Below are 16,790 nucleotides of genomic sequence, written 5' to 3' on the forward strand. Positions count from 1 at the left end.
ATAGAGTGCTAGCCTAGAGAAAAAAGAGCTAAAGGGTAGTTGACAGCCCTCACACCAAGTTCAAGCCAGAAGACCAACAAGGGAACCAAAACACACACACAAAAACATCAAAGATGGGGGCTGGGAATATGGCCTAGTGGCAAGAGTGCTTGCCTCGTATACATGAAGCCCTGGGTTCAATTCCTCAGCACCACATATATAGAAAACGGCCAGAAGTGGTGCTGTGGCTCAAGTGGTAGAGTGCTAGCCTTGAGCAAAAAGAAGCCAGGGACAGTGCTCAGGCCCTAAGTCCAAGCCCCAGGACTGGCCAAAAAAAAAAAAAAGAAAAGATATGTATCAAACCCAAAATTATTTTTTCTACCTAGGTTATTTCTGAATGTACATTCTGATCTTTGCTATTTTGCTTGCGGGAAGCCGGCAACAACGCCATTACAAGATGGCGCCTACTTCCTTGCAGCCTTAGTGGTAACGGCAAAGCCTAACGGACTTACGCGCCTGCATGCGCAAGTGAGTTCTAGTCCCAGCCAATCCCGTGGCGGTTGCTAGTAGCAACCGGTCACAGACCAATCAGGGAACGACCCATGCTCACCCAACTGTATATAAGCAGGCGTTTTTGGCTTTTTGGCGCCCCTCGCTTCAGCTCTCCCTCAACCAAGCAGCTCTTCAATAAAGTGTGATTGAGAAGGATCCTCATGTGGTGGTCGTCTTTCCTCGCTGGACGGGGTTGCCGGGGTTGTTGCTATTTTGCTGAAATATTAAAGATGTGAAGTCATTGCAAAGTTGGAGAATCTGGAAACTATGCCCATATTTTGAAGGAACTATCAAAGTATCAGAATGTGACTTGGACCATTCTGGCTGTGCGACAGAATGTCATAGACTGGGTAATGTATAAGAACAGAGATTAATTGCTTGTAGTTATGAGGGCTGAAAAATCCATAATAATGATGCAGGACATTTGGTAGCTGAGGGCCCAGCTCCTGTCTCATAAATGCTGCCTTCTCACTGTGTCCACACAGGATTCAAGAGACAAGATCTCTGTGGGTCTCATAGCAGGGTTCTAATCCCATTTGTATAAATGGATGACATGCCTATTTGACTATATATGCACCATCACATTTCTGTAGCTCTACAGAAAGTTAGTACGTACTGTGTACATTTCTATGTCCTTAGATTTAGATATACTTACAAGTAGATGAGTATTATTGTTGATACAGGCTAACAATGCCTTAAATGCAGAGGTAGTACATTTATATTTTGATGACTACAATTTGTACATCTGTTTTTATAATATCATTTTGTGTCAATCTATTTCTTTTTTTCTTTTCTTAACTTGTTTTTGATCAAATGAGGTTCTGAGATTCTTTTTCTCCTCTATAGCCTCAAATCTATATGAATAATTATTTAACAAAAACTGAGTTTTAAAAATTTTGAAATTGGCCTAAACATGTAGTGCATTGATAAGAGTTCCTGCCTGGCAAGTATGAGACCCTGAGTTCAGTACCAAACAAACAAAAGTTTTGGAATCATCTTTATAGTGGTCCAGTCTCAGTTCTATCATTTCTTGAATCCAAAAAAAGTAAGCATTATTGTTATCATCCTACACTTTCCATATTTCTTTAATTTTCCAATTTGTTTGCTCTACATTCCTTTTTATGTTCCAATCCTTTTGAAATACTTTTCTTCTTCCCCAAAACAACCTTTCAGAAAGTTCCTTTAGTAACCTGTAGACAAACTGTCAATTTGGGGTAAAATTAATATTTCTTTATTTTTCTTTCACTCTTCAAAGATAGATTCAATAAATTCTAATTTGACAATTATTTTCACCTTTTACATCTAAAACTATACATGAGATGTTAGAGTACATATTTATTAATATATTTTCCTTGCTTCCTTCAGCTTTAAGAATCAATTTCTTGTTCTTGCTCTTTTCCTCTCTTTACAGGCTTATATTATGTGTCTACTCATGAATTACTTTTAAATTAGCATATTTGGGATTTCATGAAATTCCTGAACATAAGGATGAGTAGTTTTGACCCAATCTGGAAAAATCTCAACTATTACCTATCAACAAATTTTACTTTTTCCCATTTTCTTTCTATTTTTAATATCTGGAAATCTGTTTGGTTTATATCATAACTTTCTATGCTTTTTTTTTTTTTTTTGGCCAGTCCTGGGGCTTGGACTCAGGGCCTGAGCACTGTCCCTGGCTTCTTTTTGCTCAAGGCTAGCATTCTACCACTTGAGCCACAGCGCCACTTCTGGCCATTTTCTGTATATGTGGTGCTGGGGAATTAAACCCAGGGCCTCATGTATACAAGGCAAGCACTCTTGCCACTAGGCCATATCCCCAGCCCATTTTTTTTTTTTTTTACTTTCTATGCTTTTTACAATCCATCCATATGTATCTCAGCATATTTTTTAAGGCTGGGGAAGTTAATCTTTTCCTTCAAATCTATATTCTACTGTAGTAACTTTCTCTTATGCTGTCTCAAATTTATTGTTTAATTTGCTCGTACATATGCTAAATTTGATATTGTTTGCCTTTTTTCCCCTATATTGTGGTTTCTCTTCTACTAACTGAGAACACTTCAGGTCTTTCTTTCTTGTTTTCTTATACTTTCAACTCCTTTTTGTTGTTTGCTTTTTGGTGGTGCTTGAGTTTGAACTCAGGGCCCATTCTCACAGACTTACCCAAGCCACTCTCTCTGCCCTTTTTGATGTTGGTTATCTTCAAAATAGGGTCTTGTTTTATTCCTGGGCCAGCCGGAGCTGTGATTCTACTTTTGTTGCTAGTAATGATCAACCTGCCATGTTGGTACTAACAGTCACCATGCCACTGTGCCCAGTGATTGTGTTTTACTCATAGCTTGGCATGGCAGACACATGCCACTATACCCAGTCATTAGTTGAGATGGAGTCTCATGAATTTTTGTGCTCAGGCTGTGCTCAAATTGTGATCCACCAATCTCTGCCTGCCATGTTGCTAAGATCATAAAGCCACCAGGCCACACACACACTTTCAACTCATTAGCTCCCATTACATAGTAAGCATATTTATTTTATATACTATGTCAAGTCCTCCATAGACCTTTTTTGCTTCATTTTTGTTTTCTGCTGATATTCACTTACAGGAACTCATGTTTGTGTGTATTTTGTAATTTTTGTAACTTTACTTAGACTTGTGAGAAATATCAGGCCTCATACAAAAGTTTGGGAAAAACCCACTTGCTTGATCCAGGTAAACCGGGGACATTACAATCCCTAGACTATTTTCATATTCAAGTGTTTTTTTTTCACACAAAGAAGATGAACCAAGAGCACATCTCAGTATGAGATCTGGATTGTACTTATACTTATTCTAAAGATTATTTCCCCCATTAAGCAGTTCCAAAATAACCATATATTATATGAAAGATAAACAATATGAGAATTACTTTCATATCTTTCCTATCATTTATATTCAGGTAGGATATGAGAGGAACTCATGGAAAACATCTATCTGTAATGAGAAACACAATGTGTTTCTGGCTCAGTAGGCCAGAAGGAGATCAGCACTAGAGAAAATAGTAAAAGGTAGACTTCCTCTTAACTTGTGTTTAAAATCTGTAGTGGAATAAAAAAGGAATAAGCTCCTTACTGAAGAGAGAGGATAGATTATAAAAGAGAATTAATTACATTCCATAAAGGGTGGTTGGAATGGAGAAAGAATGGGCAGAGTAGTCAACAGGACACTAACAAAATGAAGACCAGAATTCCAACTGCTCTTCTGAGACACAAGCAACTCCTTCATCCAAAGAGGGGGGAAGGGACTTGGCCAGTTCTAGTGTTTTCAGGCTACTTAGCCAAGCAAAGTAAATTTCTAAAGGGAGAAATCAGCATTGATGTCTTCCATGCCAATAAACTATAAACTAAGTGTTAAAAAAAAAAAGACAGCCTTATTATCAGCTCAGCCAATGGCTGTGTCTGAGAGAACACTTGATCCCTGTGTTTCATCGAATTTATTCTAACAAAACACTGGATTCTGATTATCTAGCACAATAGTTGTAAACAAGGCTGCTCATAAGAACTATTAAGGAGCTCTTCATAACCTATATAAATCCTGATTTGTCCTGTGGAAGGGTCTGTCCAGACATGAGACTTAGACTTATTAAATTATCTTGATTCTCTAATTCCTTGTACATTTTTTCCTGGTAGCAACCTCTTTCAGTTTCTTTTTTTTTTTTTTTAAATTTTTAATTTTCTTTCAGTTTCTTGACTTGTATTTATGTCATTGATGGTTGTCTTTCTTCTTCAAATTTTATGAATCCCTGACCTTGAGAGTCAAGGTATCCACAAAGTAAATATAAAAGAAGCTATAAACAGAATCTGCATTTTTACAGACTTGTCGGAGTGATTGGGCACACAAATGCACATTAATACAACTTTTATCATACATGATAGGACCTGTAATAAAAGCAAGTCCAAGGGGGTGGCGGAAGCAACGTGCCAGGGTGAAGATGGAAGACTTCCAGGCTTCAGAGGAGACTTCTTTCGTGGTTGACGAAGTGAGCAACATTGTCAAAGAGGCCATTGAAAGTGCCATTGGTGGTAATGCCTACCAGCACAGCAAAGTCAATCAGTGGACCACAAATGTTGTAGAGCAAACCTTAAGCCAACTCATCAAGCTGGGGAAGCCATTCAAATACATCATGACCTGTGTAATTATGCAAAAAAAAAATGGCGCTGGATTGCACACAGCAAGTTCCTGCTTCTGGGACAGCTCCACTGACGGTGGGAGCTGCACCGTGCGATGGGAGAATAAGACCATGTACTGCATCGTCAGTGCCTTTGGGCTGTCCATCTGACCCCCACGCCCAGCCTTGGGCCTCCTATGTCACGTTTCAACCCCACCTTCTAACCGCCAGGTGCGATTCAGTGAACACCTTCCTCCTCTTCAAACCTGTAGAGAAATAAACCAAATGACTGTCCTGTTATACAAACTGCACCGTTAAGTCAGTCAGTAGTTCTCTGTAGTAGCCAGCAGCCTGTATTGCCACGTCTTAACTCAAAGGTGCTAAAAACTGAAATCTGCTAGTGGGAAGCTTTCTCTCCTTTCTGAAATGATTCAAATACACTAATTTTCCATACTTTATACTTTTGCTAGAATAATAAATTATTCAAATTTTTAAAAAAGTAAGCCCAATCAAAGTTGGATTATGCATTTGAGAGAAACAGAGGGAATTCATTTTCCTTTTAATCTCAAGCAACAAGGATTTGAATGTGGGCTTGCCAAAGCTCTATTTTTGGCACATGAAATAGGATAGCCAAAAAAGTATGCCTGGGTCACATTAAGGCAGGGCTCTCCCTGAGAGACAGAGCAAGATAGTCAGGTACCATTTCTTGTATCCCTGCTGTGCACGAAATCTGAACCATTTCTGAAATTCCCAGATAAATGAGTTAATTTATTTTCATTGCTTAAGCTATTCTGAGTTGGGTGATTGGAACAAAGTGGTCTGAGAGAAAATACTAGCCTCTTATACCAATATTGGACAACAAACACCAACTGATATGTTTACCTTGCTGCAGCAACTTTAATGAAATAAATTCACTTTTCAGTCTTTTGCTGAGCCACAAGCTTTCTAGAGAAAGCAAATTATAGTCAAATAGATAAATATTAGATCTCATTTTTCATCAAATTGATAAATACAACTCCTTGTCAGGAAAACCACTTATCTTTTCTTGTCATGCTAGTTTCCCCTTCTGTTTCTATCTATCTTCCAAGCCCAAGATTTCTAATTAGCTAATAAACTGGCTCTAGCTATTCTCCTGGAGTGCAAATTTCAATAGGAGGAGAAAAACCAATTAGCATGCACCTGAATACATTTAGAAAAGACTGCCAACTGTTTTTATTTTGTTTTGTTGTTTATTTTTTACTAATAGGAAAATCTGAGCTGACCTAAAAATTTTAGTCAACCAATTTTGGAAACACAATGAGATTGGAAAGATGGATCTTCCTTTCTACCTGGGTTAATTATAATAGAATGGGCTGTGTGATCAGTGACCAATAACTGCTAACCAAAGAGGAGCAGTGTGTCAGACAGCTTTCCATTACTATGACAAAATACCTGAGTCAAACAACTTAAAGAAGGAAAGGATTATTTGGGCTCAGTGGGCTCTGGCACTCTGTGAGCTATGGCAGCACACTGCACATTGGCAGAATGCATGGCAGAAGAGGCCAGCTTACCCATGGCATTCAGAAAGCCAAGGGACACAGATGGAATGGAGCTGAGGCCCCGTTATAGCATTCCAGGTACCCCCTCAATGACCTGGCCTCCCTCCACTTAGCCCTACCTTTTAGCCTCAAACACTTAGAGGTTCCACCACCTTCCCAATGCTACCACGGGCTGGCAATCAAGCTTTAAAACTCACGAGTCTTTGGGGGATACTTATCTAAACCATAGAAGAAAGCTCCCTGTATAAATGAGGTCATAATGCTGAGAACAGTTTTCATTCTCAGGAAACAACACAAATACTGAGGACAGTAGAAAATTACCCCTTGGTAGGCAGTTCTTCCAGAGGTATTCTTTGAAAGGATCAGTTAATTTTCAGTGATTTTCTTGTTTTATCTTTAGTACTTTATCCAACTTCCTATAAGCAATATTCAGACAATGTGTTTTCTCTAACAAACTTCTTTAAAATTGAATTCCAAACAGGGTGCTGGTGGCTCATGCCTGTAATTCTAGCTACTCAGAAGGCTGAGATCTCAGGATTGAAGTTCGAAGCCAGCCCAGACAGAAAAGTCAGTGAGAGATGTGTGTGTGTGTGTGTGTGTGTGTGTGTGTGTGTGTGTGTGTGTGTGTGTGTTCCCAGTCCCAGGGCTTGAACTCAGGGCTTGAGTGCTGTCCCTGAGCCTCTTTGTGGTCAAGGCTAACATTCTACCACTTGAACACTTGAGTGGGGCTTGAACTCAGTGCTACTTCCAGCTTTTTCTGAGTAGTTTTATTGGAGATAAGAGTCTCATGGACTTTCTTTCCTGAGCTGGCTTCCAACCACAGTCCTCAGGTGTCAACCTCCTGAGTAGCTAGATTACAGGCTTGAGACACTGGCAACCCAGCATCAGTGAGACTCATCTCCAATTAACCATCAGAAAACTGGAAGTGGAGCTATGGCTCAAAGTGGTAGAGCGCTAGCCTTGAGCAAAATAAGTTCAAGGACAGCTCTTAGGCTATGAGTTCAAGCCCCACAACCAACCAAAGGAAAAAGAAAAAGAAAAAAATTGACTTCCAAGACAGAGAATTTTCTAATAATTTAATGTTCATGAGTCCAGAAAAACTTAAATCTTCATTTACCTTGCCACGTTGCTTTATGGTAAACAAGGCACATTTTCCCAAAACAAAATAAAATAAAAGCATGGTGTGAAACAAGCTCTGTGGGTCTCCAAGCCTGGGCTGCTGCCAGTGCTTCTGATCACAATGTTCTCCATCTCATTTCTGGAACATACAAAATTATTCTACTTTAACATCTATGCTTCCAAAATGTACAATACTGATTAAAAATGCCATCCCCAGTTAAACCATAATCATAGTAGCTAAAATTTACGCAGTTCCAAGAACTGCTATGATTGCTTTCCCCATATTAATTCATTTACTTCTCAGAATAACCCCATAGGAAAATTATGCCTGGGTTATAGGCATCTTACAGGTATTTTTCGTTATTCTGGTTATATAGGTGGAGAAACAGAGGTATAGCAGTTTGGACAAAATCATCCAGCAACTAAGCAACAGAGCTATGGTGTTCTAGTTGCATTTCACTGATTTTCCAGCCTCCCAAGATATTTTTTTCTCAGAAAAGACTCATCCCCCTTTGAGAGAAAAATATAGTAGAGCATTACATAACCGAATTATAGAACATCCTTGCAATTTATTTTCCCTACACAATTTAACTCAAAAGCCCCTTTGTAATGACCTCTCTTCAATTTCCCTCTGCAATATCCCAAATCCTTATTTCTAAATAACCCAAGCATTCCTACAAAAATCCCATACTTTTCTTTTTTAGTCAGTCGTGGAGCTTGAACTCTGGGCCTTGGTGCTGTTCCTGAGCTCTTCAGCTTTTTTGGGGTACCAGTACCGGGGCTTCACTGAGAACTTCACACTCTTGATTGGCTTTGTTTTTTGATTTGAGGCTTGTGGGTTTTCTCTTTCCTCAAGGATGGTTCTCTTACCATGTGAGCCACATATCTATTTAACAACTTTTTTTCTTAAGGATTTTTGAATCATGATCCTCAGATCTCAGCCTCCTGAGTAGCTGGGATTACAGGCATGAGCCACCAGTACCTGACTTCCCAAAGAACTTTTTGATAGTCCATTCAATATTCTTGTAAATATTCAGGACCAATATCAGTGTAGTATACTGGAAGGATAAACTTGACTCCTTTCCATTTCTTAGTGAGAAAATTTGTGGTAAAATCATGAGAGGATACAGCCAAATCCTCTCAAGTTCAGTAAACAAACAAGACAGACACCTGTGCACTTATTCATATTACACATTCAGAATCATAATACAAAGAAGAAAATAGGATGCTAATGAATTCAACCCCAATGTTCATCTCTCTAGTTTCTAAGAGCTTACTTAGTCTCGGGAAAATACCAATGATACTTTCTGGCACCCCTTTAACAGAGATGGCACAATGTTGGGAAACACTACCTTCTGTGTTTGATGCATGGGCTCAGGGACAGGTCCTGCTTACCTAGACAACCTTCAGCAAAGCACTTTGCTTAATGATTCCTATCCTATGAGATGAAGTCCCAGTTTCACAAAGTTAACATGAGCCTCAATTGACATGCCAAGTTTCTAGAGAAGAAAATTGAATATAAAAAGCACTTGATTTTTAAAAAATATTTATTTATTTATTATCAAAGTAATGTACAGAGGGGTTACGGTTTCATACGTAAGGCAGTCAATACATTTCTTATCAAACTTGTTACCTTCTCCTTTGTTTTTTTCCTACCTTCCCCCCTCCCAGGTTTCCTCCCCACCCTCCCCCGAGGGGTACATTTGGTTTACAGCATATTGTCTTGTAAGTATTACTGCTGCATTGATTTGCCTTTTACCCTTTGTCTCTCCATTTTGGTGTTCCCCTTCCTAGCTTTGATCACTGGCTTAAAGACTTACATATGATAACCAAGCCATTCAATTATACACTCTTAATTTATAGGTCCATGAAATTGCCCAAAGCATTTGTTTTTCATAGAGTATGGTGAATACAATTTAAATGGAAAAATAAAAATAATTTGAAGTCCAAAAAAAAAGCACTTGATGATTACTGGATTGTTAAGGTAATTTGCTGCCTGGAGTACTGTCTCCCTGTGATATGACTATTTCTTTAGCCATATGGTAAAAAAAATAATTTAAATCTTAATTGTAACAGAATTTATAGGCATGAGTAAAGACTTTGTGTATTTCTCAAAATAACCTCTTGATTCTTTGTGTCCCTGTAAGCATTTCTGAGAAGGAAGTGGTAATGAAAATTATTTATTGCTAATGTAATTGTTCTGTAAGGAATTCATATTTATGTATATTGTTAATTGTCTCATCAGGTCTTTGGTCAATGTAGCTATCCTATTCAATATTCTTTTATTAATATCTTCACAAAACGCATTTAAAACCAGCATGGTCATTAGTTTCTGTACTTCTAGGCAAGAAGATAATAAAATGAACCGTAGAGGAAACATCACATAGATTCTGAAAGTCTGTAATGATAAAAAAAAAAAAGTTTCTTTTTTAATCTCCAAAAGGCTGTATATTTTCAACTTAATTCATTCCTCCAGAGTCTCTTAATGTGCTACAATTTGCATATTACATGTTAATTGTGGCATCTCAAATAATTAATTGGTGGCTTCAAATAACTTTAGTAGGTTTTCAAATGAGTTGTCCCTACATGATGGGAAAAACCCCACAGTAACGAAAGTGAGCTACATGCCGCCCACACATGTTGGCAGACTTAATTGAAATTAATCCACAGTTTGAAAAGAAATGAGCCTTCTTTAGGAGTAGACGCCTTATGCAACCCCAGGATAGTTAATGGCTCTCTGTGTCCATCCGGATGGTAAGAGAAACCTCCCAGGCTGGCCAGGCCTCCCAGAGCGTCTGAACCAAGCTGGGAGATGACTGGAACCTTCACCTCAGTTGTCATCTGGTTAAACATAGAGATTTCATTTGGATTCCTGCCAAATTGAGGCTATCTTCTGAGACAATGAGAAAGAGTGCTAACATGGATCTTTTCTCTCTAGTTTTTCACATATCTTGAGAAAGCAACATTATCCTTCTGGAAATCTCAGTAATAGGTTTGTACAAACATCAAATCAACTTTATTTATTAAATAAATGGGAGACTACTGGAATTTAAAATCTGCATCAATGCATTAATGGGTAACACTGATTTTAATCAAGAAACCAAATGTAATTGCTTTTGCTGTAATTACCAATGTGCCATATTTCCAAGCTTTTTGACAAATGATTCCATAAAATACAAATTGATTATGCTATCATAATAAGTCACAAACACTTGATCAAAATAATTACCTCTTGACAAAGGCTCGATAGCTATGTGCATATAATCATATACAATAATATTCTATGAAATGAATTCCAAAGAAAGTAAACAAGAGACATTTTTAGCTACCAAAATAATAATTACCTCTGTGTATACCCCTGGTATTTCCCTGTTCCTTCCTTGAAACAAATCATAATTTTTTTCCTAGTTACATCCTTCTCAAAAATGTGGAACCCGTGAGTGAATAGATTTTTGTTCTAAAACACCTGTAAAAATAGTTAGGCTCATGGTCTTCTTCCAGAGTATAGTCATCCTGCGCAGCACTGTTCAGTATTTAGCACATCAAAGTCATGTCAAATTCCCCTATCTTCTAATCTTCCTTTTGCCAGAGGTAGGTGGATTATTGAGTGACATCATTACAGTTCTTTCCTAAATCAGAGACACTGAAATCTGCAAGTGCCATACCCAGGTAATAGCTTGCTTTTTCACCCTTGTCTTTAATTTTTACAAAAGTAAAAGCTCATCTGAACAAGCAATGCTAAATCCTAAAAGGGAGAAAACTTCTGGGGTGGGAGGCCTATATATGTAGTGATCATTGAAATTATATCTCATCAATGAAATAGGAAATAATGACCTAAAATTGTAATACCTATTTCCAGTACCATGAAAATTAAAACAGTGGATCAGTGCTTCTTCAGTAAATGGCAGCTGTTTTAATTAAATTATTTCATGGGCAGAATTCATCAATTCCTTTAGGGCCATTTAATTTGGCCTGTGTGGGGAAACAAAACAAAACAAGAGCTCAAGTGACAAAAATAAAATCACCTCACTCTCAACCAGATCAGAAAGGGCTCTGCAGAAGAAGTAAATACAGAGCTGGGCTGATGATTCTTGGAGTTCAGTCCTACAGTGTCGTTTCTTTCCTACACCTCAAAATTAAACCATTTAACCCATCCACATAACCACACTCCTTTCCCCTCCCCTTCCTATTCTTCCCAACTTCCTCAGTGTGTGTGCATGAAAGCCAGTCCTCACTGTAGGAAATAGTTCTCTGTATTATGTCATTTATTTTGAGTGAGGAAAGCTTGAAATCAAACAAATGAAAAGATGTGGCTTGACAACACCACTGAAAGCCAACACCTAGGCTGTAAATCTTAGGGTTGATTTTTTTGTCTTTTCATGACTTAGGCATCTTTTTAGATGTTAGTTTATAGGCATATTTATTTGTTATTAATACAAAATCATCATAGATTTGTAAATAATTAATTTGGAAGGAAAAGATTGCAATGTCTCTGATTATGTTACCCCAAACTGTGGTAATGAGTGTGTTTGTGTGTGTGTGCGTGCACGTGCATGCGTGCACGTGGCAGAAGAAAGACCCTAGATGCTGTCTCTTAGCTTTTTCTGTCAGGCTGAAAATACCACTTGTGCCATAGCTCCACTTTCAGTTTTTCGTTGGTTAATTGGATATAAGTGTCACAGACTTCCTGTCTAGGCTGCCTTCTAACCTCAATCCTCAGATTTCACCCTCCTGCATAGCTAGAATTATGGGCATGAGCCACGAGTACCTGGCTAGAACATTGATTACTTTAAAGTGAAGGAATTTAAGAAAATGAAGAAGTCCTAAGATCTCTTCACCCGCCCTTCTCTTTCCCATAAAGAAGGTCATAAACATTAGGAACATTTTTCTGACTTTCACAGAAGCTGGCCATGAGACCTCATGAGAACTATACTCCTGACACCAAGAAGAAAGGAACACCCTTCTCTCTGAAGACAGGGAAACAGTGGAATCAGAATTAATAAAAGGCCTTGCTGATTTGCTTTAGTTTACTACCATTACAACACACTCGTTGGCCCTAGCATATTTATTCACAGACTCCATTCTTCATCAAGACTACTATGAAAATGAGTGAAGAGAGGAAAGTTGAGCAAATACAGTCATAATATTCAGTGTCCATATGTGAAAACAAAAGCTGAGGGGATGGGTGGGGTTGAGAGAGATGAAGAAAAATTAGGAAAGGAGTGACCTTGATCAAGATGCATTGTATTCATAAACTTACATGTCCAATTGAGACCCCTTTGTAGAGCTACTTAATGTAAGTTTTTAAATTTTTAACAAAGCGAAACACTCAGATTCAGTTGTTTCTTCAGATCTTTATTTCCCCTACAAAACCATGTTCTTCAAAGATACTATTCTTCTTTCCTGGGAAATTAAACAGACCTAGTTATTAATGCTTAGTCGCAACATTCCAGTTCATTCATTTAAATTGAGCCAATAAGGAAAAAATACCTAGGCATATTTTCCCTGAATTAATCCAGTAAGGAGGGTTAAGATCAAGACTGAATTCTATTGGTAGCTGATGGTACCTGACATCACCAATGCCAAACTACTTGCTCAAATACTAGAGATGAGCTACTAGTTGCTTCTATACATGCTAGCTAGATGAGTGACAAATCTTCCATTGGCCTGCTTTGGTTATTTACAAGATTCCATATTGAAACTGTGCTTTGTTGAGGCTAAGACCTTAGACCTGCCAGGCTGCCTGGAAATGTGCACAGCCAGAAGATTACTTTGCAAAAGGACAATTTAGTCCTTTGCAGAGGCAAATGCCATCAACAGGCTCCAATTCCTTCTAGGAAACCTACAGTGCTGTCTACCTCCGTTGACACAAACATGCTTTTCTTTTCTCTCCCAGTGTGGTTACCATCCTCAAGCATTGCTTTTGACAGAAACTGAGGAATCTACTTCCCTCTAATTTAAACCAGCATGGAAAACTGCCTCTTCCAACTTCAAAGCTGCCTCCCAACCATGCTTTGGTTTTAATGGATACCAAATTTCCTTGTATGGATGTTCCATGACTGAAGAGGAAGTTATGTGCCAATAAACCTGTCATAAATGACAAATATTATGTCAAAACACATAATCTATGAAACATTACAGTTAAGCCTCGCCTACCTACAGGTTCTCAGTGCACTCGCATTAGCCTGCAATGGAGACTATTTTATAATTAAAGTGGTGAATAGCTTATGTAATAGTGAACATGAAAAATAGAATGGTGGATGGGTAAGTTCCTGCACCATCATAAAGTCAGAAAAAGGTATTAAATTGAACCACTCTAAGTCAGGGACCCTTGTCCTTGCTGCTGGACAATTCTGCAGGCCTCTTAGTACTTGAAAGATGGACCAAGCTATGACATAGTAGCAAAGGTCTGACCAGTTTTCTGAGACCCAACAGGAGAGAATGCCTATGCCAAATCTTGGCTATGCCAGCACTCAGATTAATCATGTTTCATTATTCTAAAAATGACCTTAAAAGTAGATGTAATGACTGCATAATATTCCATAGACGCTGAGAAGCAATCACTCCTTTAATCATTAGTATTTTCCTTTTCTTTCAAGTTATTTGCAATCTAATCACAATGGGAAGACTAATGTATGTTAATATGGGAGTAATCGTCGTTTTCTCATATATAATACTGCCCTTTTCCAAAATGTACCCCCCCTTCAGGGAAAAGATACTCAGGAACAGGACTACTAAATCAAAGCTAGCTAGTATTAGAATTTTGAAGCCTAACACTAAAGCATTTTCCAAATGATTTGAATCAGTGTATGCCACCAATTATATTAAGCAAAGACATCAGTTCTGTTTTTCATTCTACATGACTATATTTATTCCAATATTGTGCAAGTAGGCACAATATGCTGTATGTACTAGCTCTAAAATCTGTACCACTTTTGTTATTGATAATGCTCATGCTCTTCTTTTGCTATCTAATTTTTTTGCAATTCACTAATACTTTCACACAAAAAAAATCTGCACAATAGTTATAAATTATCATGGCAAAGTCTTTATTCCTCCTGCTTTTTCTACCAGCACCAATGTTGGCTATTGCTGTCCTCCTGATTCTATTTTTCACATTCCTTTCACTCTTTCATTGAGCACTTTTTCTTCTCATACATGCCCTGTCTTATAAGTGTTGTGAGTCAGTGCTGAGATCCTGTTCCCTCAACTCAAAAAAAGAAAAAAGACCTATTATTAGATCCCAAGCTATCATAGACAATAGAGGCAAGAGGAAATGTTTTTCTTTCCTATAACCAGACTCATCTTCTCAGAGTTAAGACAATTTTTCAGATCTAAATTATTATGTTGAAAACAGCATTTGCCATTTTGAATTTATACGGATGAAAGACACGTAACATACATATTTTCACAAAACTAGGAATAGTTCATCACAAAGATGGAATGAAGGGAGAATATGGGAGACTCCTTGTTTCAATGATACTATTTAGTAAACTAAACTACTTATAAATCAGATTGCTTCCCAGTCAACCAAGCCCTGTCTGAGAAGCATCTAATGCTGAATGTTAACAAAAGACCTTGGGCTGGGAATATGGCCTAGTGGCAAGAGTGCTTGCCTCATATACAGGAAGCCCTGGGTTCGATTCCTCAGCACCACATATATAGAAAATGGCCAGAAGTGGCGCTGTGACTCAAGTGACAGAGTGCTAGCCTTGAGCAAAAAGAAGCCAGGGACAGCGCTCAAGCCCTGAGTTCAAGCCCAGGACTGGCAAAAAAAAAAAAAAAAAGAGACCTTAACACCTTACCCCTATGTGTTCCCACACATCATCATTACAGATACCGAAAACAGTGGGAGAAGTTAGTGCAGGATTACTGTGAAGTACATAAATTCATTTGGTAGTTTGTGATATCAGCTTTACAAATAAAACATTTTGCCACTATTTTGATCAACTGGACTAAAATAATAAGCAAATTGAGAGCGAGTCTAATATTTCCTATAATTTTATTTTTTACTGACTCATAACCCCCCTACCTTGTAATTTGATGTCACGTTTCCTGTAGATAGAAGTCAGATAGACAGATCGCAGTAAATATTGAATAAATCCTGAGTAAAATTATGGAACAAATTCTCAGATTGTTTCCTAGTGAGGCTTCTCCACAAGAGTTTAACGCCTTAATCTGATTTGCTTTTATGCCAGCTGTTCAGATTCTTGTGAAATTATTGGGGGAAAAGTATCATAATTATGTATAATGTTCCTTGAATTACAAAATACACTGTAAAAATCTATATTAGTTCTCAGTCCTCTCCCTAGTTAGAGATGAAATAACTTAAAATGCTAAAGCATACCCCACCCCTGATGAAGGTAAGAAAAGCAGATGGTTCTGGAGTAATTATTGTGATCCCTTTCGTCAGATATGCTTTTAAATATGTAAACAGAGCTGAGCAGAATGATGACTCAAGATGGAAATTAGCCATATATAAATACAGACTATCATGAGGTTGTCTTGAGAAATTTGTATTCTCGTGCCTATAAAATTTATGTCGTTTCTAGTCAGTGAATGTATCTTAAGGCCACTTTTATCCATTAGATCTTGAAAGACTTTCATTTTGATAGTGCTGATTCATAATTCTGAAAGGCTTCCCAGTTTATTTTTTTCTGTCTCCAGAGAGTTAAAAGGCCTTGACAGGACTGGCTGGCACCTGTCTTTTAGCCACAAAAGATAAAAATTACCAGAAAACATCTCAAAGAAATAATACAATATAGATAACATGGTGTAATGCACAATTTGCCTAGGTAATAGAGGTTACACTTGTGGGCAAGTCTAGCCCTAGAAGAACCTTAGCCTCATGTAATATGCCCCAAGGTAAGGCTATCTCTTACTGCCTTTTCGCATTCTCGTTGGTTAGAAATGAATTCTAGTTTTGTGCTAAACCAACTCCATGAGAAAATTAGTTTAAAATGTTCCCTTCAATGACATACTCCCAGTGACATAACTTCTGTACAATAGGTCCAATTTTCTAAAGGTTCTTGCTAGGTCTTTAAGGGACATTCAAGATCAGACTCCAGCAAAGACCCAGTGTTAAAGGCTTGGTCTTTGGCCTCTGGTAAAATGTTAAGGTGGGGGAACATTTAGCAGGTGGGACCTATTGTGTAGAAGTGAGGTTGCTGAGGACATGCCACTGAAGAGGATAGAGGGACCCTTGGCATTTCCTGCCTCACTGTTTGCTTCCCAGGCACCATGAAGTGAAAAGACCTCCTCAGCCACATGCTCCAACCATGATACCCTGTGCCACAACAGACCCAATGCAACTGTACCAAGTACCATGGATGAAACCTCAGGAGAATGAGCCGAAGTCAACCTTTCTTACTTATAAGTTGCTTACCTCAGTTATGTGTCCCAGTAACAGAAGGCTGACAATCCGACAATATGTAGACCTTACAAATTTATATTATATACT

General features: G+C 38.1%; 1 protein-coding gene across 1 annotated transcript; it reads left to right on the forward strand.

Annotated features, from left to right (window-relative positions):
- The first annotated feature begins 4,478 nt into the window (after nt 1-4,478).
- Nucleotides 4,479-4,928, forward strand: LOC125359546 (dynein light chain Tctex-type 1-like). Its single transcript, XM_048357331.1, has one exon. It carries the CDS (start codon nt 4,497-4,499, stop codon nt 4,842-4,844), a length of 348 nt encoding a protein of 115 aa, XP_048213288.1. The 5' UTR covers nt 4,479-4,496; the 3' UTR covers nt 4,845-4,928.
- The last annotated feature ends 11,862 nt before the right edge of the window (nt 4,929-16,790 follow it).

The sequence above is a fragment of the Perognathus longimembris genome, chromosome 11 (genome assembly GCF_023159225.1).
Source record: "Perognathus longimembris pacificus isolate PPM17 chromosome 11, ASM2315922v1, whole genome shotgun sequence".
NCBI classification, from domain to species: Eukaryota; Metazoa; Chordata; class Mammalia; order Rodentia; family Heteromyidae; genus Perognathus; species Perognathus longimembris.

Coding starts and splice junctions, on each gene's coding strand:
- LOC125359546 (XM_048357331.1), top strand. CDS start 4,497: ATGGAAGACTTCCAGGCTTCAGAGGAGACTTCTTTCGTGGTTGACGAA.